Raw genomic sequence first — 25,102 nt, forward strand, 5'->3', positions numbered from 1 at the left:
ATGGAGATCATTTGTAAGTCATCCAATAATGATACTCAACCTATTTTTAGAGCTCAATACCCAAATGAACGTTAGAAATAGTTTTATAATAATGGTATTCTAAATTTGAATATATATTTCCAAACATATAAACAGAGACATCTAACAATCTGCTATTGAAATTTTAAAGATAGCTTAATACATGACCATGAACTTAGGTTATTGAAAGTGACAACTTATAACGGTTCGGTTGAAAAATGATTGTAAACAATTCGATAAAGAATGCCATATTAATATTCATAAAAGAAACAGAAGTTTTTTATATTACTGTACTTATTTTATAATTACACTGAAAAATAAAAACGAAATTTCCTCGGAAATTTTGGTACCAAACACCTGTTTTAAAATAGTTGGAAAATGCTGATTCCGAATACGCAAACAAGTTATCTGTATCAACTACTGTTCTTAAGATATTCATCAAGGGATAAAAGTGAGGGGGAACGTGGAGGGAAGGCGTCCCCCCACCCAGTGCCGTGCCACAGAAAATCGACGCCCCCATATAGATATTCCTCTTTTTCCTTTTTTCACCCAAATTTTTGCCCCCTTACTTAGGCACCCGGGGCCGTCGCCACAAATCTGAATCGCTCTTTTCTTGCCAAGCAATCTCGGTGTCTGATAATGAATGGTCTATTCCCGTTGGAATGTGACAAGTGGAGGGGCGGGGATGTGTTTTAAAGCAGTGTTCGGTTCATGGAATTACAAACAAAAATGCTTACTTTCTAGAAGTAGGCAGGTATTGTGAATCTTAGATGTGCGTGATACCGAACTGGTATCTATGTGCGTTTCAGTATTTCAAGATGCCGAAAGTTGGTCTTTCTAGGCGGAAAAATTTGTGAGTTCGGGCGTGCTGTGATTCCAACAGATGGTTCTGTATTGTTTTGTAAGTTATGTGAAACTGTGGTTTCCGCTGAAAAACCTTATTTTGTAACACACCATATTAGCACTGCAAAACACAATTCTGGAAGGACACGAATATCAGCTGGTGAAAACGTTCAGCATCTTCTTGGAACAGTCACGAATCCCGCTTCGCGTACTAACAGTTTTGAGAAGGATCTGTGTGAAGCTGTAATTAACGAGGGCATTCCTTTATGGAAGTTAGAAAATGTTTCCTTTAGAAACTTTCTCAAGAAATGCAAGAAACAAGAAGTTTCAAATGAATCATTTTTGAGAGATAGCGCGTACAGCAGAACTATTGACGATATCCGTAAAAAGTGTTGCTGACAAAAATATATGGATTTCAATTGATGAAACTTGAGATATTCTAGAACGTTTCATTGCCAACGTTGTAATTGGAACTTTGGGAGGGGAAGAAGGCATACAAACATTTTTGATTTTATCAGAAGTTTGGGAAAACGTAAATGGCACGGCATTTGCACAAATTTTTACAAAACCGCTGAGTATTCGGTGGCCAGAATGTGTAAAGTACGAGAAGGTCCTTCTTTTTTAAAGAGACAGAGCTGCATACATGAAGAGTACAGCAAAAGCCCTTAAGGTTGTATTCCCACGTATGCTGCATGCCACCTGTCTGGCATACGCGCTACGTAGAATTGCAGCTGAAGTCCGTTCTCATTTTTCTGACGTTGACCATCTTGTGTCAAATGTGAAAAAGGTATTTCTGAAAGCTCCCTCGCGAACAAGTGTGTTTCGCGAATTAGCCCCTGAACTTCGGCTTCCACCAAAGCCTGTCTTAACGAGATGGGGTACATGGATTACAGCTGTTCTCTATTATGCTAACAGCTTTGAACCCATCAAAAGAATCATTGATACTTTTGATGAGGATGATGCGTCTTCAATTGAGGTTGCTCAAAGTATGCTTAAGAAGAATTCCTTGAAAAAGGACTAAGTCTTTATTGCAACACATTTTGCGAAGTTACCAGATCCTATTGCCAAGCTTGAATAAAAAAGAAACAGACTCTCGCTAGTTCTCTGAAATCTTCAATGATACTCTCAACGATCTGAGTGTTGTACCTGGTGACAAGGGAGAGTACATTCGGCGTAAGTGTGATCATGTTGTAAGTGCTAATCCAGATTTGGGAAAATTGAAAGACAACGCTAGTGTTATGGAAGGTGATGCTGATACAATTGTTGACATTGGCATAGATCCTTCCCTAATTACATGTTTCAAGTATGCTCCAGTTATATGTGTACTTTTTTGACGATGTGTATATAGATTTAGTGACCCAGGAGTATTACATCTCTTTTCTGGTCTGTCTATTGAAACATGGAGTAATTTAATGTGTCACTTCTATCTAGAATGTTCGACCCCTATAGTTGTTCCAAGATAGTTGCGTTATATATTCGATTTGCAACTGCGGATGTGGCTTCTCTATTAAATACAAAATTTAAAATGGCCATGTATATGAAAACAAGGTTTTTAATCAAAAAGAAAGAAAAAAATACAAACGAAACATGTGAATCCGCATATGTAAGTAAATGTGGCTAATTTAAGTATTTATACAAATATTTCTCGTTAATTTAGTAATTTCTTCAAATGCCACTAATCAAACAAAAAGCTGTAATTTTCCATTGTATAGTCATGTAGAGAACAAATCACCACTTCACAACACTATAGCACTTGTCGTTTTCGATCGTTTTCCAAAAGGTTCATAGTTGATTTCAATCACTTTTTTACAAAGAAATATTTGTTTGATTTTGTCCGACTATAGATCCATTATTAAATAATTTTGCACATAATATCAAACACTGAACACACGAGTTCAATTTAACACAGTCCACTTTAACATTGTTAATTTCAAAAGTTTCAAAAGGCGTTTCATTTAGATCATGTCGGTTCGATGTTCCTCCGTAGTATGAAGTTTTCGATACCTCCTCCCCCCAGAGTATACATTATAGATGTCAGCACCTATTGGACTACCACTACCACCCACCTGACCGCCTGGAGGCCAAGGTCAAGGCTGATAACTATGGAAACATAAGCTAACTAAACAGTTCTTTTCAACCTCTCTTTTTTTTTCCATGAAATTAAATAAAATCGCGTAACATATAAATTTTCGGGGGGGGGGCTGACATTCTATAGATAATTAAACATCAAAGCATTTTATTTAATGTTCATAATTTAATATTCCACAGTATTCACTTTTATCTCAAGTTCCCATCTTTCTTAAATTTGTTCGAATATTGTCCACATAAAGAAAATTTTGAACTCACCACTCATCCATAGTATTATCTAACCTTACGTCGATTCCTGGGCCCAGTCGTACGAATCGAACAGCTCTTACGTTTCTCATTGTAGAATACTATGTAGGATTGGCTGGTTTAGCTTTTCTTTCTAATCATCAAAGATGCCAATTATTCTCGATAAGATGGGATAGTTACTGTGGAAAAAAAAATACTACAAAAAGTATAATATAACACAACATACATCTATATACATATATAATTTCTATTTGTTAAACTTTTTTTTTTCTCTCTAGATGATCTATGATATTTACAATGAATTTGTACATAATTATATTTACATTTTACGTGCTTTTCTCATTCATTTTGATCACGTTCACGATATCTTTTTAAATACATAACGTGTCTTTTCAATTTTACATTTGGATTATCTACTAGTTGTACCCAAACAACATTGGGTGTTACAAAACTGATTATTTCGAATAGACCAGAATAAGTTTTTGATATCTTTGGGTTTATTTTCTTAAATAAGGAAGCTTTTACAATTCTTTTTACCATTACTTTATCATGAACATTAAAAGGTGGTTCTATACGCTTATTTTTATAAGCCTTTTCTTTCCTTATCCAAGCTTTACAAATATTTTCAGCAGCTATTTGGCCTAATTCCTCTTTTCTTTTTTCTTCCCCTAACAAACCTAAATTAATTTCCCATTTACAATCCAAGGGAGAATAGAATTTGCGCCCCATAAAGCTTTCAGCTGGAGTTAACCCCGTTTCAGATATCACATTTGAATTCAGACTAAATTGAATTTTAGGTATTAAGTATGACCATCTAGTTTGATTCTCAGAAACGTAACATTTTAATATTGTCTTAATTAAATAATTTTGTCTTTCCGTTAAATTCGGGCAAGGATTGTATGGGGAGGTTGTAACATGTTTAATGCCTTGACTGAATAGAAATGTTTCAAACATATGCCCTACGAAATAGGACGCACGGTCCGTCAGAAGAATATTGATCCAGCCATATCTGTATAACATATTCTCTAGCTTATTTATAATTACCCGAGAATTTAATTGTTTTAAAGGTTCTAAGATTGTAAACCGACTAGCATTATCTGTGGCTACCAATATATATTTATAACCATTGCTTGAAGGCAAAGGGCCTTGTACATCAAGATGCCAAACCTGATTAGGTCTCGTATTACTTACAGAATAATAGTTTCCATATAGTTTTACATTTCTACTTTTATTTTGTTGACAAATTAAACAGCTACCCACATATTTTTTAATTTCATCAAATAAGCCAGGCCAGGTAAACTTCGAAGCTATTAATGAACTAGTTCTTTTAATCCCCTGATGTGATCCTGATCCCAATTGATCGTGATGATATTGTAATATTGTTTTTCTCAACTCTTTAGGAACTACTATACGAAGACCTCCATGTAATTTACCTTTAGTTGTTTTTAATAATATATTTTTTCTTAACTGATAGTTAGGTACAGATTCACCTTTTTCTAAAGTTTCTATTATAGGTTTCAATTCCTCATCTTTACGCTGAAATTCTTGTAAGGACTCATTCAAAACAGGTATTGTCCATAAATTTAGAAAAATTACTTCAGTGGATTTACCATCTACATTTGTAATTACCGGTAAATTTTGATTGTGAGGACGAAAACAAGTACTATCCAGGGTCCGACTGATAAAATCAGCCTGGGTATTGACTGTCCCCTTTAAATGAATAATATCAAATTGGAAGCGACTAATTTTTTCAATCATAGTCCCATACTTTCTTTGTCTCTTGTGGTTACGTAATATCCAACTTAAACTTCTTGAATCGGTGTACACAGTGAATTTATTATGCAAATATGGTTCAAATTTAGAGATAGCAAGATATAATGATTTAAGCTCTAGTTCGTATACATTTTTGCTCCAATCCGATTCTGGGACAACTTTAGAATAGAAATATACAGGTCTTAAAATTCCTTTTTCATCGTATTGGCTTAAAATCGAACTATAAATCTTTGTTGAAGCATCTGTATGAATTACAAAAGGTGCATTTAGATCTGGAACCCTCAAGATAACATGATTGATTATTGCTTCTTTAATTTTATTCAAAGCTTCATCCTCTATATGAGTCCATTTAAATGGTATTTTATTACTACGTAATCTTTGTAACGGTGCTAATAGTTCAGCATAAGAATCTAAATATTTTAAGTAATATCCCAGAAAACCTAACAGCTTGTTCAAACCACGCCTATTCTTGGGTTGAGGTAGCTCAGTTATTACTTTTATCCTCTCATCATCTATTTTCATGTTCCCATCACAAAATTCATATCCCAAAAATTTAATTTTGCGTTTAAAAATTTGAGCCTTTTTTGGAGACACCGTTATCCCCCATTCTCTCATTCTCTGTAGGACTTTCTCTAATAATAACTTATGTGTTTCTACGTCTGGAGTGTGTATAATAAAATCGTCCCAATACAAATCAAAATGTTCCCCAATGAGGTCATGGAATATTTTATTAAACAAATTAGCTAAGACAAAACTACTTTCACAATAACCCATTGGAAGTCTTTCAAAAGCAAAAAGACGTGTGGGAGTAGCAAAAGCGGTATATTTCTTACATGATTCTTTGAGTTTTGTTTGAAAAAAAGCTTGACGGGCGTCAAAAACTGTGTAAATTTTATCTTTTCCTATGTTTCCTATTATAGTTTCCCCATTAGGTGCTGGATATCCCCCCGTTAACACCCTCCTGTTCAGTTTAGAGTAATTGATTACAAGGCGCTTAGATTTATCTTTGTTTACAACTAAGAAACAAGGGGAAACGTACGGTGAAGAATCTATTTGTTTAATAACACCCTTTTCTACTAATCCGTCCAAAAATAAATCCAATTCTTTTAGTTTATGTTTTGGAAGTGGGTATGGTTGCTGAAGGCAGGGACTATCATCAGTTAATTGAATTTCATATTCATAATTTTTTATAGTTCCTAATTCATTGCTAATAACGTCAGCATAGTTATTTATTAATTTGCAGAGATAATCTTTTAAGTTTTCATCATAAATATTAGTGTGAATATCTACTGTACCTTTTAAATTATAAGGTGATTCAATTTCAGGATCATCAAATGGCTCTGCATACACTGGATTCGGTACCACCTCTGGAACACCTACAGCTGAACCGGTTCCTTGGGTCCGCATGAAGGATGAACCATTATCACGATCGTGTCTCTGATTGTACTTTTTCCCTCCGTCTTCTTTCTTCTGTTTACTGACTATTCCATGGCTGTTCTTCCCCATAGGTCCTTGTGACGGCTGATAACCACTAAATATCACTGTATTAGGCTGAGACGTATTAGGTTCACTTTGATCACTTTGTACTGTCACACGAACGATGTTTTGTTCTTTCATAAAGTTGATTGTTCGGTTCTTATAATCGATACATGCTTCATGCGCACTCAAAAATTGACCGCCTAGTAATAACTGCACATCTGGTATATTCACTACATAAAACCAATCCGTATACTTTATCTTATTAATGAAAAATGTAAGTTGAACTGATTGAGTAACCGAAATGTTACATTGATTCAAAAGTTTTACTTGGACATTCACAGATTTAGTTTTGGGTTTACACTTCTCACTTATTCGCGCAAGATATTCAGTTCCGATTAAGTTCGAAGAACTTGCTGTATCGATATAACAAGATACAGGCATATGGCAAGCAGAAACTACAATACGCATTATATTACTTTTACTATTATCAGATGTCACATAACACTTATCTAACGAACTCGATTTATTAGCACGAAAAGAGGATTGTTCAGGTTGAACTATACAATTTCGCCATAAATGTTCCTTCGACCCACATCTATAACACTGTTTTACTTTTTGAGTTTGCTTTTGTTTACTTATGCCACTCACAGATGGTTCACGCATTATTTTCTGATAATCTCTTTGGTACTGCCGATTAGAGTCATATGATTCTGCAAAATTTAACAATTCTCTTTTTGTGTTAGGCACAGCAGTTAATACTAATAATTGTCTAATTTCTGGAGTAACTAAATTTATCACCAAAGAACAAAATTCATTTTCAGGCATTCCCATACCGAACAAGGTTGTTACACTACTTTTCTCATGTATAAAGTCCGTAAATGATTGTTTAATGTTCATCATTTGATATAGTTTATGTTTTATAATTTCCGTTCTAACCACACTACTAACATATTTGTTAACTAACGTGGCAAGAATATTGGTCCAGCTTGTACCGTATATTACTAACTGTTGCAAGTCTGTGAATACCTTTCCTGTTACACGGTTTAACAAAAGTGTTAGAATGACATCTAAAGGTGCCAAGTTTTGTTCAATAATGATATTGGCCTTTATTAAGAAATCACACACAGCAAAACCATCTTCGGAATTTAACATGGGGATAGTGTTCACTTGAGTCTCTATTGCCTTAAATGCAGTATTTGAAATATGCGTTTCAAAATTAAATCGTGGACCTCTTTGCCCCCTATTTGTTTGAGTATAAGAGTCGCATGGAATTGTGGCGCCAGCGAAATCAAGCAAATCTTCCACTGGTCTTATTTGATTGATCTCGCCCCCCTCAACATTATCCCACTGACCCAAATCTATCAATTGACCGGTACTTTCCCTCGTAACACGGCCAAAAGTAGAAAAAGAAGACTGGTTAGGATTTACAATCCCCCGATTAAATATGGGTCTGCTAAATGACATTTTTAAAGCTATACTTAGGCCTGAAAACACAATGCTTCTCACTATTCAATGTCCAAAATGATAATTCAGAGGTTTTAATTTGGTAGGTTAACAAGTCCAAAAGGGGTTACACGCCAAGTCAATAATTTCTCACACTCCACTTTTAAATATTACTGTTCCCATTAACTCACGTATTTATGGCCATATTGAGAAGCACGAATACTACGGAGGAACATTTTTAATTATGTTCCAAGATAGTTGCATTATATATTCGATTTGCAACTGCGGATGTGGCTTCTCTATTAAATACAAAATTTAAAATGGCCATGTATATGAAAACAAGGTTTTTAATCAAAAAGAAAGAAAAAAATACAAACGAAACATGTGAATCCGCATATGTAAGTAAATGTGGCTAATTTAAGTATTTATACAAATATTTCTCGTTAATTTAGTAATTTCTTCAAATGCCACTAATCAAACAAAAAGCTGTAATTTTCCATTGTATAGTCATGTAGAGAACAAATCACCACTTCACAACACTATAGCACTTGTCGTTTTCGATCGTTTTCCAAAAGGTTCATAGTTGATTTCAATCACTTTTTTACAAAGAAATATTTGTTTGATTTTGTCCGACTATAGATCCATTATTAAATAATTTTGCACATAATATCAAACACTGAACACACGAGTTCAATTTAACACAGTCCACTTTAACATTGTTAATTTCAAAAGTTTCAAAAGGCGTTTCATTTAGATCATGTCGGTTCGATGTTCCTCCGTAGTATGAAGTTTTCGATACCTCCTCCCCCCAGAGTATACATTATAGATGTCAGCACCTATTGGACTACCACTACCACCCACCTGACCGCCTGGAGGCCAAGGTCAAGGCTGATAACTATGGAAACATAAGCTAACTAAACAGTTCTTTTCAACCTCTCTTTTTTTTTTCCATGAAATTAAATAAAATCGCGTAACATAGTTCACAAGTATATTATAGTTTGGCAATATGTTATTAAACTTAGTGGAGCTAAATCGATATCATGGTTCTGCTTAAGATGTTGCGCAGGAAGTGGAGTCTTGCCTCGTTTTGGACGTGATTAGCATTATTGCATTATTTTTTATTGTTGGTATTACTACTTCAGTATTTTGAAAGGTAATCTTAAACGTGCAACAACGATGGCACAATATCATTTTCTAAATGATCTTATGGACATCTAAAACAGATATATTTCTACTTGTCCCATTGCTTATCAACTTTATCTGTTGTTGATAAAGACGTACAGATCTATTCCTAGCAGGTAAGTGTAATTGGGGAAAGCGGTCATTGCACATGGGTAAGTGGGTTCCATCTTACGCGGTTGTCACAGAGCCGTAACAATCTGAGGTGCAATGCCCCGGGGCTCCGCACTTTGTTTGAACCTGTATTACTTGTTTACGGAGTATTTAGATTATCCTGTTACCTATTTTATGTGCCCATTTTATGTACTATGTACACCCATCCACAAAAGTATCTCCCCCCTAAGTGCTCTAATTTCATTACTGGGGTTCAGGTCATTTGCAGTTGTGAGAACGCCTAGACAGATGCAATCCAACTTACACGTAACTTTTCTAGGCACTGACATCAGTTGGTAGTCCTGATCCAGGTGTTTATCCAGGTAAAATTGTAAAGTAGGTGACTAATGCAACAGTTCTGCATTCTAAGATGAATCTCTGTGGTTCGGATCGTGTTTTGCAAAGAACATCATATAGTTATCTTAATATTGCTGTATATGTAATGTATTATTTCTTTATATACTATATGTTTAGAGAAATAAAAGTACTGAACACGCATGAATCAGAAAATGCTTGAAAGTAGCTGAAAATATCAAGTCTAGAACAACTGCTGGAAATAAGTTCGTAAATGATTGCCTTCATTGAGAGACCTTCTCCAATTCTCCTCATTCCAACATCTTTTTCTTTCTGGAGAAGGGATCTTTGTCACACTGAGTATGTATTGAAATCGAAACATTTGAAAAAGTTAGAACCTGACGGGGATTTGAAGCCGGGTCCACCGAAGACAAGTTCAGTGAGCTAACCACTTACCTACTACTAGTTTTTATTGTTCATGTGCTTGTCTTTATACAAATAGTGTACATGAAACAGACATACTCCGAGTGTTATACAACCTACCGCGTCACTCATCTTCCATCTAAACTATTAGCTAGTTGAAAGCATTGCATGTAAGACTATACACAAAATATTCGTACTAATACACGTATAAGGAGACGTTCCTTATGAGTGTCACAATGACTTACTCGAGATTTCCTTCTTTAACTCAAAAACAAGTGATATAGACCTTCGTCAATGAGAAAAATATCACGAAACGTTCTTCAAGATGAGGCTACCTGATCGTTTTTAACTGGTCCCGATTTACATTACCGCAATTCTTCCTCACCGTAACTTCCAATTATAAAGAAGAAAAGCTCACAGACATTATTTTCGCATTCTTTGAATTGCATCAACACGTGTATAAATAGTGTGTGCTATGTTTATCTAACATAACTACTAGCTTATTTTCTTATCTTTGTATGAGGGATTGATGGCAAAGTGTGAAAGCAGAGAACTGCCATTTCAGTGACCCGCGTTCGAATCCCGACGTGACATTTATTTTTCTTTATTGTAACGTATTGTTTACGTAATTATTATTATTATGTGTATAATTGTATGAATTTCGATGGTAACTGTCGCCAAATATTAGAAAGTGAATATGGGGAACACTGAAATAAAGTAAATAGATGCGGGTTATTTTATTATAAAATTATATGGCGAACGCATTTTATCTCATCCCAAACCGTTATCGTCGAATATACACGGTTAAAGGAGCACTCTGTTGGTCAAATTAAAAGGACTCAACGATTTATCCCTCTATAAGGAGACGTTGCTTATGTGAGTGTCATAATAATTTACTTCAAACAGAAAAGAAACTTATATAGACGTTCCTCAATGAGGAACATATCATGAAACGTTCTTCAAGTTAAGGCTACATCATAGTTTTCAATGATGGTCCTTATTTACATTACAATTCTTTAGGCATGGGCAAGAGTTTCAATTCGAGTCACTACTCTGAGGTCGAGTTTCAGTTGAGTCAAGTTTGATAACTGGCTCGCTCGTTTAGCTCGTTTTAACTCGTTTTGAAATCATTACCTGATTAGACTGGAAAGAAAAAGCTATGAGAAACGTAAGCAGCAATGTGGAGTATTTTTAGTGTTGCTCATGAGATGGGACATTGCTCGCATCCCGTCTCGTCTGGTTGAACAAGACGATAATTGATTTTTATAACAAGACAGCCTCAAATGCCGTAAGTACTAACATAGTATATACTGTATTTCTTACCACCAAGGCTAAGACCTGCACGGTAGAAGATTTGAGCCGAAGCAGCCCAACCTAGATAGTGATGTTAACCGACCCAGCTCGGTTCAACTGAGCGAACAGCTCGAGCCGACTCAGTTGAGATGAGGCACCTACTCGGCTTGTGTGAGCCATCGGCTCGAGTCAGCTTGGTTGGTGTAAGCCATCAGCTCGGTTTGGTTCGGCTCGAACCGGCTTGGGTGTGTGAGCTATTGGCTCGGCTCGATAGGGAATGAGCTCTGAGCCGATCCGTTCCAGCCGTTGAGAACCCTAAACCCGGGTAAAGCAGTTTTGAACAAGTTTCGGTGGCACCTTCTACTTTGTAACGATTTTTGGTTTGAGCCCGGATGCTTACTTCTCCGGAACTCACATGCAGAACCTCGTGAAAGATGTCCTTCCCTCTTAGACTTCACGATTACCGAGGTCATCAGTCAACTAGTTTTTAGTATTCAGATACAAACCACCTATCTTTCATGTTTATACATGGTGTTAATAATAATAATAATAATAATAATAATAATAATAATAATAATAATAATAATAATAATAATAATAATAATAATAATAAGTAGTAGTAGTAGTAGTAGTAGTAGTAGTAGTAGTAGCATTGATAATATTTATATTGTTTATGTAGGATACTTCAAGAAAGTACTTGAAACTACACACAGCATTTGGCTCGATTTTCCTCGTTTTGACTCAACACGAATCGAAACTCGAGTTAAATTCGAGTCGAGTTGGAGGAAACTTTTCGAGTCGAGTTTTCAAGACGAGCTCAAAGATGTCAGTTTTGAGTCGAGTCGAGTCGAGTTTGAGTGAAAACTCGCTCATGTCCATCCCTACAATTCTTCTTTACCTTCTGGTTTCCAAAGAAGAAAAGATAATGGAAATTATTTTCACATTCTTTGAATTATATCAGCGCGTTTAGAAATAGTATGTGCTATGATTATCTAACATAACTACTAGTTTATTTTCTTGTTTTTATGTGAGGAATTGATGGGACAGTATGAGAGCAAAGAACTGCCATTACAATGATCCGTGTTCGAATTCCGGCATGGAATCTATTATTTTCTTTTTATTGGAAGGTATTGTTTACGTAATTGATATTGTAATGTTATTCATTTATTATTATTATTATTATTATTATTATTATTATTATTATTATTATTATTATTATTATTATTATTATTATTATTATTATTATTATTATTATTATTATTACTGGAAAGTTGAGACTTGGCTACATGTTTTATATTTCACGAATTTTCTGATTGGATTTCCCATCTTTTTCTTGAATATTCAACACACTCCATTGAAGCCGACTGGGCGGAGGAAAATATCATCCTGTTGCGTTTTATCTGCCTGTTTACTTGTATGCTACACCAAGCCTGGATACTACATTTCACCTTTCTATATCTACGGCAAGTACCCTAAAGGTTTTGATCATCATAAGAGAGTAAGTGAATAAGTGATGAGATAATGAACTTTGCGTATTAACAACATTTAAAGCATCAGGTTGTCGGAAAAGTAATGACGTATTTCGTAAAATATGACAAATGATGATTTGTGGACATACTGGAGTTTTTCGTATCATGCAATAGTTATGTTATGTCATGAATAGCTAAGATGTTGAGCGTTTTGTGTATTAATATTGCTCTTTGGTTTGGTTTTACAGATTTGACAACACATAGAAAATGCAAGACCAAATATTGCATGTTCTCCATATTTTATTGTTTTATTTCAGGCAAGGGAAGAACGCGCGAATAGTGTTTCTACTTTTTACTCACATCAATGTTTCTGTGTTTTGTCCCTCTTCTTCAAGAGTTAGTGGGAAAACTGTAAAAGTGAGTAAATGAACATTGCATGTCAAATCAACAAGTCATCAGACTTCATCATCTCAGACTTTTCTTTAAAAAATAATGCACAGCTTTATTACAGTAGGAGATGAAAAAATCCCAAATATTACCTCTCTCCTCCTAAAAGAGTCCCCATACAGGGAGTTCAAATATGTCAAAAAGGACACTATTTTCACTTACAGTGATTATTAAAAAATGTCAAAAATTGGTTAATATGTACGTAGAACAAACACCATTAGAAAGCTTAAAGATTGCTCTATAAGTTGTATTATATTGAAAAACCTACAAAAGATAAAGTAACAATTGAAAAATTCAAATTCAAATGTGAATTTTGAATTTCGCATAGAAACCCCATGACGTAAACGTCGCCAACACCTAGTAGCCCACTTGCCGGTAAATGTCGATCGTCCCTATAGCGACGCGTCGAAGGACTAGTGTGCCACTGACGGCAGGGTTTCGTCGAGTCGAAAGATATATCTAGAGTCGGGGTATTGAAGTTATCACCGCATAGCAGCAAGGACTTCATTTTAGACCGCGCTTCTTCGATTTGTCGCGGAGAAGAGCGAAGAAACCAACACGAACTATCGCCAGTCATGTGTATGCAGTTATTATTATATATTAACTTTTCTTGACGAATTGTTCCTAAAGTGAGCTACGGGGGTCAAGAATAACCCCAGTCTCTACATCATGAAGTGAAAAACCTTGAGATGAGTGCGTGTAATTGTATGAATTTCGATGACAACTGTAGCCGATCATTTGAAAGTGAATATGGGGCAACCTTGAAATAAAGTAAATAGACGCGCATCATTTTGTTATAAAATTACATGGCGAACCGAGTTTATCTGATCTCAAACGGTTATGATCGAATATACATGGCTACAGGAGCACTCTGATTAGCCAAGTTAAAAATGCCTCAAGGAGTTATGCCTCTACATGCGACTTTTTTGTCATCGAATCCGTGGACAAGTCGGAAGAGCACGCGCCAAGTAATCCAAAGATTGCTGGTTCGTTCTCAGTCCGTGACACTTTTTTTAAAACTTTCTTTAGTGTTTTCCAGACTCTTCTTAATGTAAACAAATTACGCATATAGGCGATTTAACATATTTTAGGGGAGTAATTTTGTGGTGCACTGGCGTTTTGTCACATCTCTGCCACTGGAGGGCCGCTGGTGGTATAATTTTTAAACGGAAGAGGGGCCACCACGGATCATCGCTGCGGTGCCGCCAATTTTTGGCGAGATGTCGCTAGTTGCCCATCGGCGGTCCAGCGAAACTTACGGTATAAAGTTCGGATTAACGTGAATCCGAACCACATGAGCTTCCGCCGGGAATCAAACTCGGCTGTATTTCTTCTTTCTCAACTTGTATATCAACTAATATCAATCGTTTTCGATAATTTTTACAAACTAACCCACTATCTATTTACCATATCTAGAAAGTGCACTTCCATAAGGAAGAGTGAAACACAGAAGACGTTCTGTACATTTTCAATAAAGAGTTAATATACTCAATTTCAACTCCGTACGTGTAAAGGCTTGTGAGATACTCATTTTTTTCGCAAATATTCGGATAACCCATTATCCCTTAGGATATTATTACAATGAACGCAATATGATAACATCATAGTTTGGATTAATGCCTAACTATATATCTAAAGTCACTTTATTTGACTGCAATTTGGCCATGATGATTAGGCACACATAGTTTCATTTACTTTTATATAATAATTTATATATTACAGTGATTCAAAAATGTATTGTTTCCAGTAGCTAGCTCCTCTAAAACTCACAGGCTCTGTCTCGAAAGCCAAGTAGTAGTATAGGTCCTATTGCTATTATTACAATTACAAATATCAATATCTAAAAATACCTGTTTCTTTTTTCACTTAGAAATAGTCAACTTAGGTAAGTAAACAGAAACAAATGAAAAAGGGAAACGGATGCCTTGAAAGTAAGACGTAGACAAATTGACAAGTGTTCAGAAACATATTTTTAAATCAAGCTCGATCCTACTCATAGGAGATAAATACGCAGTATTGATCGCCACGTAGCAGAAATATAGCAAAAATGAAGTTTATGTAACAGGCGGTCTTCTTGGCCGAAAGCACTAGTACAATGGGCTGGTATTTATAATTGCTTTTGGTGTGGGTTCAAACCCGGGACAACGAAATTTTTTTATTTTAATATTTTATTTTTTAAATTTTCAAAACACTTTCTTTCATTAAAATAAGATGCAAAGAATACTCAAAGAATGATTACTTTACGCGTGCAGTTTTGCTGTAATCTACAGTAGAAGTAGTAGTAGTAGTAGTAGGAAGAGGATGAGCGAGATAGAACCACCGCAGGGCTCGTTTTGTTCCACCTTGACTGCCATGATGTAAATTTAACCACAACTGCATCTTCAATTTTATTCTTCTTCAATTCCAACAATGTGACAATGTTCTTTTATTACTACTATAATACACAATACATCCACCAGAAGGTTTGGACAATGGTAAAATGCAAAAAGTCAGACACGTGTTTTTAGTTTCTATGGCTAGGGTCGAGGGTGAAAAAATATGCTGTTCAAAAGATGCTGTCTACAGTGCAATGAGTTGAGTGGGTCCGTGGGTCAGAGTGGGTCACGGTGGGTGGTAGGTCGCAGTGAGTAACGCTGTTGACCCACGACCTACTGACCCACTCAGAAAATTCGATCTACTTGACCCACTGACCAAATCCATCTCTGGATTTGACACCACATAGAAGATGGAAGACCAAAAATTGCATGTTCACCATATTTTATTGTTTTACTTCAGGCAAGAGAAGAACGTGCGAATAGTGTTTGTGATTTTTACTGTCCTCAATGTTTCTATGTTTTTGTCTCTGTTCTTAAAGAGTTAGTGGAATAAATGTAAAAGTGAGTAAAACGCGAAAAAAATAGAAAACAAGGTACTGAGGAAGGCTCGTTAAATTAGTTAATTTAAAAAAAATAATCCAGTGCCTTGAAACACCAGATTCCAATCAATATGAGTATCTGTCCAATGCCGTGCCGTGAAAAATCAGGGCCCAAGGCGAGAGAATATTACAGCGCCTCCCTACATATGAGTTGTCAATTTAAAGTAGATAATTCTTTCTGCATAATACTTTACTATTTTATCGTCATTAAAATCAGAAAATTTCAGCATTATTACACTTGAATCGTAAAATTATGTAATACTGAATTCACTGCAGCTCCATTTTTCTTTCACCCAGAGCAGTGATGTCTTAGAAGAGTGGCTTAAGCGTTAGATTCATAATGTTGGTGACGCGAGTTCGATACCGGCTGTGGCAATTCAGCAAATTTTTATAATTTGCAATACTGATACTTTTTATGTATAGTGACATGAATAATATTCAATTTCTCTGGGTCTAAGAGTTGAGACGACTTCCTTCAAAGGTGAAATGCTAACAACACAAAATTACGTCATCCTTATCAACTTCATTCGTAACTGTCTGGCAAGTAACATATTTGGACAAGAATTGATAAACACATAAGGGCTAAACACGTCCTTACTGCTGTAGTATGCGCTAAAAATGAGTTCCAAGGAATTGTTCCTATCTGTGCACAAATTGAAAATCGTGATCGAACTTACAACGTTAGTCACGGGAACTATCCTGTTTAAGATGTGAACTCACCTTTCTACCTAGAAGAAGGGCGAAATAAAATGTATTACTGTTATCATCAGCTAACAAATATTCATATTCCATTACTTGTTGTCATAAAATGATAATTCTATCTGTAAACCCATAAACGTAATAATATTATTTCGTACGTGTGTAACTCTAAGAAACGTTTTACATACTGTATATCCTTTCTGTTCCTATGAATACCTTCGACTATGTTACTTCTTCTTTCCTTCTCTGGTAATAATAATAATAATAATAATAATATAATAATAATAATAATAATAATAATAATAATAATAAAGGAATAAACTAATTACAATACCAATTACATAAACATTATCTTCCGATTCAGAGAAATTAATAATTGCCACGACGGGATTTGAACCCAGGTAACTGCAATGGGAGTTTCCTGCTTTCACAATTTATTTTAAACAAATCGCCCGAACGGGAGTATTATTCGCCACTGGCATGTCATGTTCTTTCGACGTATTCCAAACACTACAAGGGTACGAATATAGAAATACTAAGGACAATTAAAATTCCGACCTTGCTCTTCAGAGTAATTCGAAACCCTAGTGGATTGTGCCTCGTAATCAGAAGCCGAACGCCCGAGACCACTCGGCTAGTGCCACCGGCTCAATTTTCCACAAATTTCTCATATGTATATAAGAAAATAAACTATTAGTTATGGAAAATAAACATAGAACTGTCTATTTATACATGTGTTGATACAATTCAAAGATTGTGAAAATAATTTCTGTCGTTTTTTCTTCTTTGAAAATTAGATGTTATGGGAAACACGAAATATAATGTAAATTGAGACCATCCCTGCAACCAATGACCAGCGTCGTAACTTAGTTTTTTCTGAGGCGTAAGCATTAATAAGCTTATGTGGGCCCCTAGAGAAGATTTTCGTAATTCTTGGACCCCCTCTTAATCTTAATGCCCGCCCCCCGAGCCTGTGGGCCCATCCGTACAGCAAGGTCTGCGGTTCCATTAGTTACCAATGACAAAATCATTAAGGGAACAATATCGATAAATCTCAAAGCCATACGAATCAATATTATTTCTAGAGCCTGTAATAGTAGACTTTTTTTACTGAAATGGGTGCAAGACTCATTTTTGTTCTATTTACCTTTTGTTTTCTTTTTTATTTATGTAATGCAGCGACCATATTTCATGCTTCATTTCTAATTTCCTGTTCGTATCGTATATGGAGAAAACAATTGTCTGAAAATTGCCCCCTAGAAAGGCGGGGAGCTTCTCTGGGTGGCAGTTGCCTCCTACACCCACATAAGTTACGGTTCTACAGACGACGTAGCCTCAACTTGAAGAACATGTCGTGATATTTTCCTTATTGAGGAACCTCTATATAACTTGTTTTTGTGTTAAACAAGGAAATCTCGACTAAGTCATTAAGACACTCACACAAGTTGCTTATATTTTCTTATTTATAATTTTATTTATATTTTGTTTATATTTGTTTGTTTTTGTTATATTTGAGTATCTTGTTTATATTTTTCCATGAAACGATTTTAACTAGGTATTAGTTTGAGTGGAAGGTTAAGTTGCGCGGTAGGTGAGTGGTTAACACATTGAACTTCTATTCGGTAAACACGAGTTCGAATCCTGGCCAGGCGTATACTTTTTCAAGTTTTCCTGTTTCTGTCAATGGAGACATTCATTTACAATCCTATTTCCAGCAGTTATTCTAGATTTGATATTTTCAGCTACTTTCAAGCATTTTCTGATTCATGTGTTATCAGTGTTTTTTTTTTTTTTATTTCTTTGAATATACAGTATATAATGAAATAATACATTACCTAGACAGCAATATTGAGATTAACATATGATGTTCATTGAACAACACGCTCTGAACCAGAGAGATTGATCTCAGAATGGAGAAATGTTTCGTGCGTCATCTACTCACAATTTTACTTCCATACAGACTTGACTCAGTGCTACCAACTTCTATCCAACTGCTATCAGTGCCCAGAAAAGTTACGTGAAAGTTGGAATCCATCTGTCTAGGCGTTCTCACAACTGCAAAAGACCTGGACCCAAAGTAACGGAATTAGAGCACTTAGAGGGGAAAGATACTTTTGTGACTTGCTATACCATGGGTATGTATCCTGTTATTTATGTAGAAAGCATATCCAGTGGCGTATTTAGGGGGGGGGCTTCCGGGCTTAAGACCCCCCCGAAATCTTACTTACTATACTAAAGTATACGAAATATCTTGCAGAATTGTCACATTTTGAGACAAAGCCCCCCCCCGAAAGTTAGTAAAGCCCCTCCCGAAACAAAATCGTAAATACGCCACTGAGCATATCTAATCATAACTTTGAACCCTGGTGCTATAAACTGGAAGTGGGTGAGTGATGGCAAGTTAATGAAATTGTTCCTAGTCATATTTTCAAGCCAGATGACAGAGAAACGGTATATGTTATATATTATACGAAATTCTTATACTGCCGAAAGAACACATCCAACGGTTGTATGTGACATGCAACCATCATAGATAAGAAGACTCGTAAGTTCAACATTATCTGGTTTCTTCACCAACTCTTCATCTTTGTCGGCTCTCTGTGAATCAACGAGGAGCACCAGTTTTATCTGGGCTATAGAAGGCCAGAAAACGTCCGTCATTAACACGTCAATTTTGCCCTTGGTCATTTTTGCACTTTCACCAGCACGTGGGTGGATCGGGACTTTTGTTGGCTGGAAAGTGACCTCATTCATGTTTGTGGTTGTTCCTCATTCACGTCATCTTTACGGCAGTACTGCTACATTTCCATAGCGTTTAACACCTTCTGTTACAAAGGTCTCAAACTGTATTGGCCCCTATTGATTTCAATAGATGGGATGCGGCAAGAAACATATGTCACATGACCCCTTTCTCGTATGTTCTTCTTACGCTAAATTCAACATGGCGGCTTTTCAGATGTCCCCCGTGATTCACAGTACGCCTATTTAGTGGAGCTCTACATGCATTCCTCGTATCCAACATGACCTCAATTCTTCTACTCGTTTCAAAATTAGCGTGGCATTTCTAGACATTTTCTGCGTTCTATCTTAGGAATTTGCCCTCACTTTTTTCCCACCCTGTATACGGTCTGCCACAAAACACCCTTATTTGTCTGTTTCTTTTGGTGCTGAATCTAGTGCTAGCAATCATTTTCAGCAATTGAATTCACCAAATCGGAATGTTCCCTTGTGAGATCTTGAATGCAGAATACGAAATTCGTAGTAGCTGAGACGACAGCAAAGTTGATCGCCAATATATCATTGTGGTTATTATCAAAACTTTATGTATAGTATATCTTAGTTGAAATTGAAAAAAAAATACTAGGATGATTTGTTTCATTCTAAGGGTGCATCTTTTGATGACCCTCAAAAGGAGAGGGGTACGCGTTCCTCAATAAAGAGGCTCTGAGGCCAGAAGGACCCGTAGAAATAACAGGAGAACTATTGTATAATCCAATTCAAGGTTGCCCATTTATAAGGTGATCAGGCTTGAAATGTTATAACTTCGAACTAACTGGCTGATTAGGGGACCCGACAAGTACCTTTGACAAATACCGCCCTGCATCAGGACCAACCTACTTATTGGAAACTCATGAATATCCTTCCACGAACAGATCTGTAATCAGCACTGAATGCTCAAATACCTTTTTCTTTGGAAAGCATTTTTCTTCTGTCTTGAACAGACCGTTACATCCTGGTGTACGTGCTCACAAAGACAGCATCGCATTATCATAATTTAGTTTATATTTTCTGTTTGCAAATGTAGCTTGACGAAGTGTATAACTTCAGCTAATTTCGAACATAGGGTAAACTTTACTAATAGAATGCTTGGTAATGGAAAATTGAAAAATGTTTCTTTTATTGGGATAAAAGAATCCACCCTAAGCTCCTTGTAGTCATCAATGATGCTTGTGCCGTTTGGTGTGACATCTTTTGAGGTTAAATGCAACAATATTGTCAGAAAGTTAATTTAATATAGTCAAGGATTATAAACATTAGTTGAAAACTCAATGGGTATTCTTTTGGCAGAAAATGTACCCTTACAATTCTTTGTACTGTAACTTGTAAAGCTTTTCTATGATGTTATCATTTCAATTGAAATTCACATCTTGCTTCAATCAGGTGAATTTAATATATGCCTCGTCTTTCGGACATACATTCAGCTATTATTAATACAACGGAAATAATTGTAGTTCGCGAAACGTAGTGTACACTATGTATTAACCGCTTCCTAGTCTAGATTTTAGCAGAAAAACGTCCAAAAAGTCATATTTTTTATTTCATATTTTAAATCTATCATAAACGCAACCTCTCATGATCTATGTTAATTGTCATTGCGAACTAAATTTCTAAAGTTATTGCTCCTAAAAAAAACTCCTTCTGGATTATCTCGAGTTATTTCGGGCAGAGTTCAAAATAGAAGAAATATAAGAATAGAATGAATTCTCGCTCTAAAAGAATATGCTCTATTCAGTAACATCATATCTACTTATTACTGAACAGAAACAATGCAAAAGTTACGTGTAATAATAATATGCAACTATCTAAAAAAAATTACGACATTTCTTCTGGATTATCCCGAATTATTTCGAGCACTGAAAAATAGAAAAAAATGTAATAATGAAATAAAATATACATTGACAATACGCTATATTTATTCATACACTGTTCCATATGTCATAATATAATGGCTATATTATCATAATATACGTTATTTTTATTTAATAGAAGCAAATACAATGTACAAGTTAGTAGTAATACGAATTCAAACAAAGAAGGAAAGATAATTTTTGAATTATGCTGTAACCACACCAAAGAACTATTAACACTATCTCATGTTGACTTTCATTGTGCCAGTTCCTCTGTGTTTCGTCCTCAGCGTAATTGTGACCTATAAATTGCGTTTTCATTTTTATTTACCCTTGTACAATCCGCGGCAAAAAACCTGCAACATGAGCATATAAGTTTATTGTGAAATGACGAAGTCTTTTGCTCCAAAATAAGTGTGCACGGGAGGAGGCCGAGGTTTATCCTGGCGTGATTCGTTCCACTTAGACGTTATGTTCATTCCCTGTGCTGTTAGGCGTAGTTTCACGATAAACTTACATTCTCATGTTGCAGGTTTTTTGCCGCGGATTGTACAAATTGGAAATGTTACAATAAAAAAAAATATCTGCAGCGAATTCACTGTCACTACTACTATTTTTATTTACACTAACAATAATGAAATTTTCTGCATCACCACTACTTATTGTTTGCAAAATACAAAACTTCTTCAGAAGGAATGAAAAGAAACTAGCAAACTGCTCCCTTGCAAGGATAATACTAAAAGAGATATGTGACTATTATGGGAGTAATAAACAGCCCAGTGGTGTTAAATCAAGAAACCAAAAGAAAAGACGGATGAATCACATGTAAATAGTTGTTCCGTGTACTTTCCTTTATCATGATGTAATATTTCGGGTTAATCCAGACAAAAAGATGAAAAAATATTATGACCATACTGGCCCGCAACCAGACACAGAAGTTTGGGGGGCATGAATAAGATACGGGTTCCAAGTCATTAAACATTCTCTTACAAATATCTAAATTGTGATTTTTGTATTAATAATAGAATTTTGTTTTGAGGTCTGGAGGAATCATGGAAAGTTTTGGGGGTGCAGGCCTCCCTCTGGTTGCGGGCCTGTGACCGTAATAGCTAGGATTCATTTAGCTTTACATGTTATCCCTAAACGTAAATATTCGGGTGAATTCGGGAAGCAGTTAACACAATTGAGGATACGAGCCTTGGTATAAATGATGAAAAGTCAGTAAAACTTCATTCAAGATGGCTGGTCGGAAAAATCTTTTAGACTTCAACCGAGTGAAGATGGTTGTCACCAACATCAAGGACCGAGAACAGTTGCGGCTTGTGACCCAGCCAGACGGCTGTGCAACACTCATTAATTTAGATCCGGACCCTCCTTCTTTTTCATACGCAAATACACATACGCAGTCACCAGGAATGCCTGCAGTAATTTTCTCCATGAGATGTCAAAATAAACACAAAGTAGTTGAGTCGCAAACACATAAGTATTCATACTTTGGTACATATGACATACTTCGTTAGAGTAAATATACTATACTACTACAGTGTTAATACCATATTGTACTACAGTGTTAATACATTTCTTTTGATATATTTCGAACAACTGAACTTCTTTGAAAGTCCGATGGTAGGCAATTGTATAGCTGATTGTAGAGGAAGAGGTACAAATATGGGATACCATTTACTTTTTGTTTGACGAAATCAATATATTTGCAAAAAAAAACTCTATAAATACTGTGTAACATATCCTTAAACAATATCCAAATTTTGTGCTGCGTAAAGGAATGGGAAATATTTATAAACAGCAATTTCCAATAAAGTTGCAAAAATTCTTACTTTAGAAAATGGGGTACAAATATGGAATACCTTGAACATTTTCGAACAAACACTTTCAACAAGCAAAATTAGTGAGCTAAAAAAGTTGAAAATTAAACCAAGTTATAGGAACAAAGTAGAAACGAACACCACTGACATATTACGTCATTATACAGTTCTCTTACATAAGTCACAAACGTAATAACCATGTTCATAACCTGCACAAGCAGTGTGAGCCCACTCAGAGCACATCTGGCACATAACCCATTCTTCCCCTTCCTTATCACATGAAAATTTGCCCGAGCAGAAGATGCATTCAGCGTCCTCGCTATAGGGTGTTCCACCTTTACCAATATCAATATCAGAAGAGTCGTCTCTCACACTAAATGAACTATCACTATCACTCGCAGTGTCAGACGTTTCACATCTTGCTCGTCTTCGTTGTCTCTTGTTTCGTTCGGCACATTGCTTCCTTGCTACCAGAGACATTTCAATGGACGCTTTAAATGGTGATGAAGTCAGAATATTGGCAGTTCCTGATTTTCTTCCCCTGCTTCCCCTTTTCTTCCCTACGTTGGGCACAGGCGATATGTCCCATGGAGTAATCACTGTACCGCTGGTAGATGCTCCTGCTTCATCGGCACAAGAAACACTCCCACTACTTGGCCCAATTCCTTTCTGCTCAGCTTCATTGACACTGTCCGTTGTTCCACTAGATGCATTGAAATCTGCATCTGTGAAAACATTCCGATTTACTGGATAGAGCCCTGTAATTCGAAAGCCATTCACGGCGATCTCACCATTCTGGCATTTGAGATAGGCCTTACCAAAGAGTTCAGCAATGTCCATGTTAGTCAGAGGCCTATCATGAAGCCTTAGCCACATCTGCACTTCCTCGCTACAGTAAGACTTCAGTGGACTCATGAACGTTCTGTCCAGTGGCTGCATTTTGTGAGTAGCATGAGGGGAGAGGCACAAAATGCAGACATTATTCTCTCGACCCAAGTTAATGACATCTAAATTTCTGGAGTGGCTATAATGACCATCCAAAATCAAGAGAACAGGTGACTCAGGAGACGGTTTCAATTTGTCGATGAAGTGGAGGAACCATTGAGTAAAGAGATCATTCTGAATCCACCCTGAGGGATGACAAGCAGTGACAGACCCAGGCGGGGCACCTCTCATCAGCTGATTGTTCATGTTCTTGCGGGGGGAAATGAACATGGGTGGAACGAATACTCCACTAGCACTCATTCAAGTTACGACTGTCACCAGAAAACCTCTCTCAGCAGAACTTAGTGCTGCCACCTGCCGCTTACCCTTCACTGCAAGAGCTCGTGGTACTTTGTTCTGCATCACACTCAATCCAGTTTCGTCAACATTAAATATCCTGTCTGCTGGGAATTTTTTCTTCTCCATTTCTTCAGTTAGGAGGTCGAAAAATTTGTTGACATTTTCCATTGTGAAGCCCGTGGCCCGTTGGAAAGAAGTTGCTGTTGGCTTTCGAAACGAGCATCTATCCTTATGTCTTTTCAAGAAGAGGCTGAGCCATCATCTACCAGCTCTGTCTCCGAGAAATGGATTTGGAATCCCGTTTCTTTTGCCTATCTGAAAGGCCATTGTTTGTAAGTCTCGTCTGGTCAGTCCAAAAAATTAACTTTCCATTGTTAGAGCATATTGAAGTAGTTGTTCTTCAATTTCTTGCGGCAAAACTGTCTTCTTCCCAAGCTTGGTTTTGGTGGCTTCATTCACTGTCACGTCTGATTTAGCCAGTCGGAAGATAGTTGCGCATGGAACCTTAAATGTCTTGGCTGCTTTCAAATAGCCCATCTTTTTCTGTCGCACCGATTTTATTGCCTCCTGCATAGCAACCTCATCCCACACTTTTCTAGCAGGTGA

At 36.2% G+C, this 25,102-nt stretch overlaps 1 protein-coding gene across 1 annotated transcript; it reads right to left on the reverse strand.

The window, feature by feature from the left end:
* Positions 1 to 3,038: 3,038 nt before the first annotated feature.
* Positions 3,039 to 8,279, reverse strand: LOC145663995 (uncharacterized). Its single transcript, XM_081730280.1, has 2 exons — positions 6,264 to 8,279; positions 3,039 to 3,374 (listed from the first exon to the last, which is right to left on the reverse strand). Exons 1-2 carry the CDS (start codon positions 7,909 to 7,911, stop codon positions 3,349 to 3,351), a joined length of 1,674 nt encoding a protein of 557 aa, XP_081586406.1. The 5' UTR covers positions 7,912 to 8,279; the 3' UTR covers positions 3,039 to 3,348.
* Positions 8,280 to 25,102: the final 16,823 nt, after the last annotated feature.

Source organism: Thermobia domestica, chromosome 1 (assembly GCF_964235325.1).
Source record: "Thermobia domestica chromosome 1, izTheDome1.hap1.1, whole genome shotgun sequence".
NCBI lineage: Eukaryota > Metazoa > Arthropoda > Insecta > Zygentoma > Lepismatidae > Thermobia > Thermobia domestica.

What these genes read in the sequence shown, in the direction of transcription:
- LOC145663995 (XM_081730280.1), bottom strand. Translation starts at nt 7,911, where the DNA reads ATGTCATTTAGCAGACCCATATTTAATCGGGGGATTGTAAATCCTAAC. An exon ending in ATCACCTTATAATTTAAAAG is followed by an intron (nt 3,375 to 6,263) that starts GTACAGTAGATA and finishes TTTTTTCCACAG; the next exon opens with TAACTATCCCATCTTATCGA.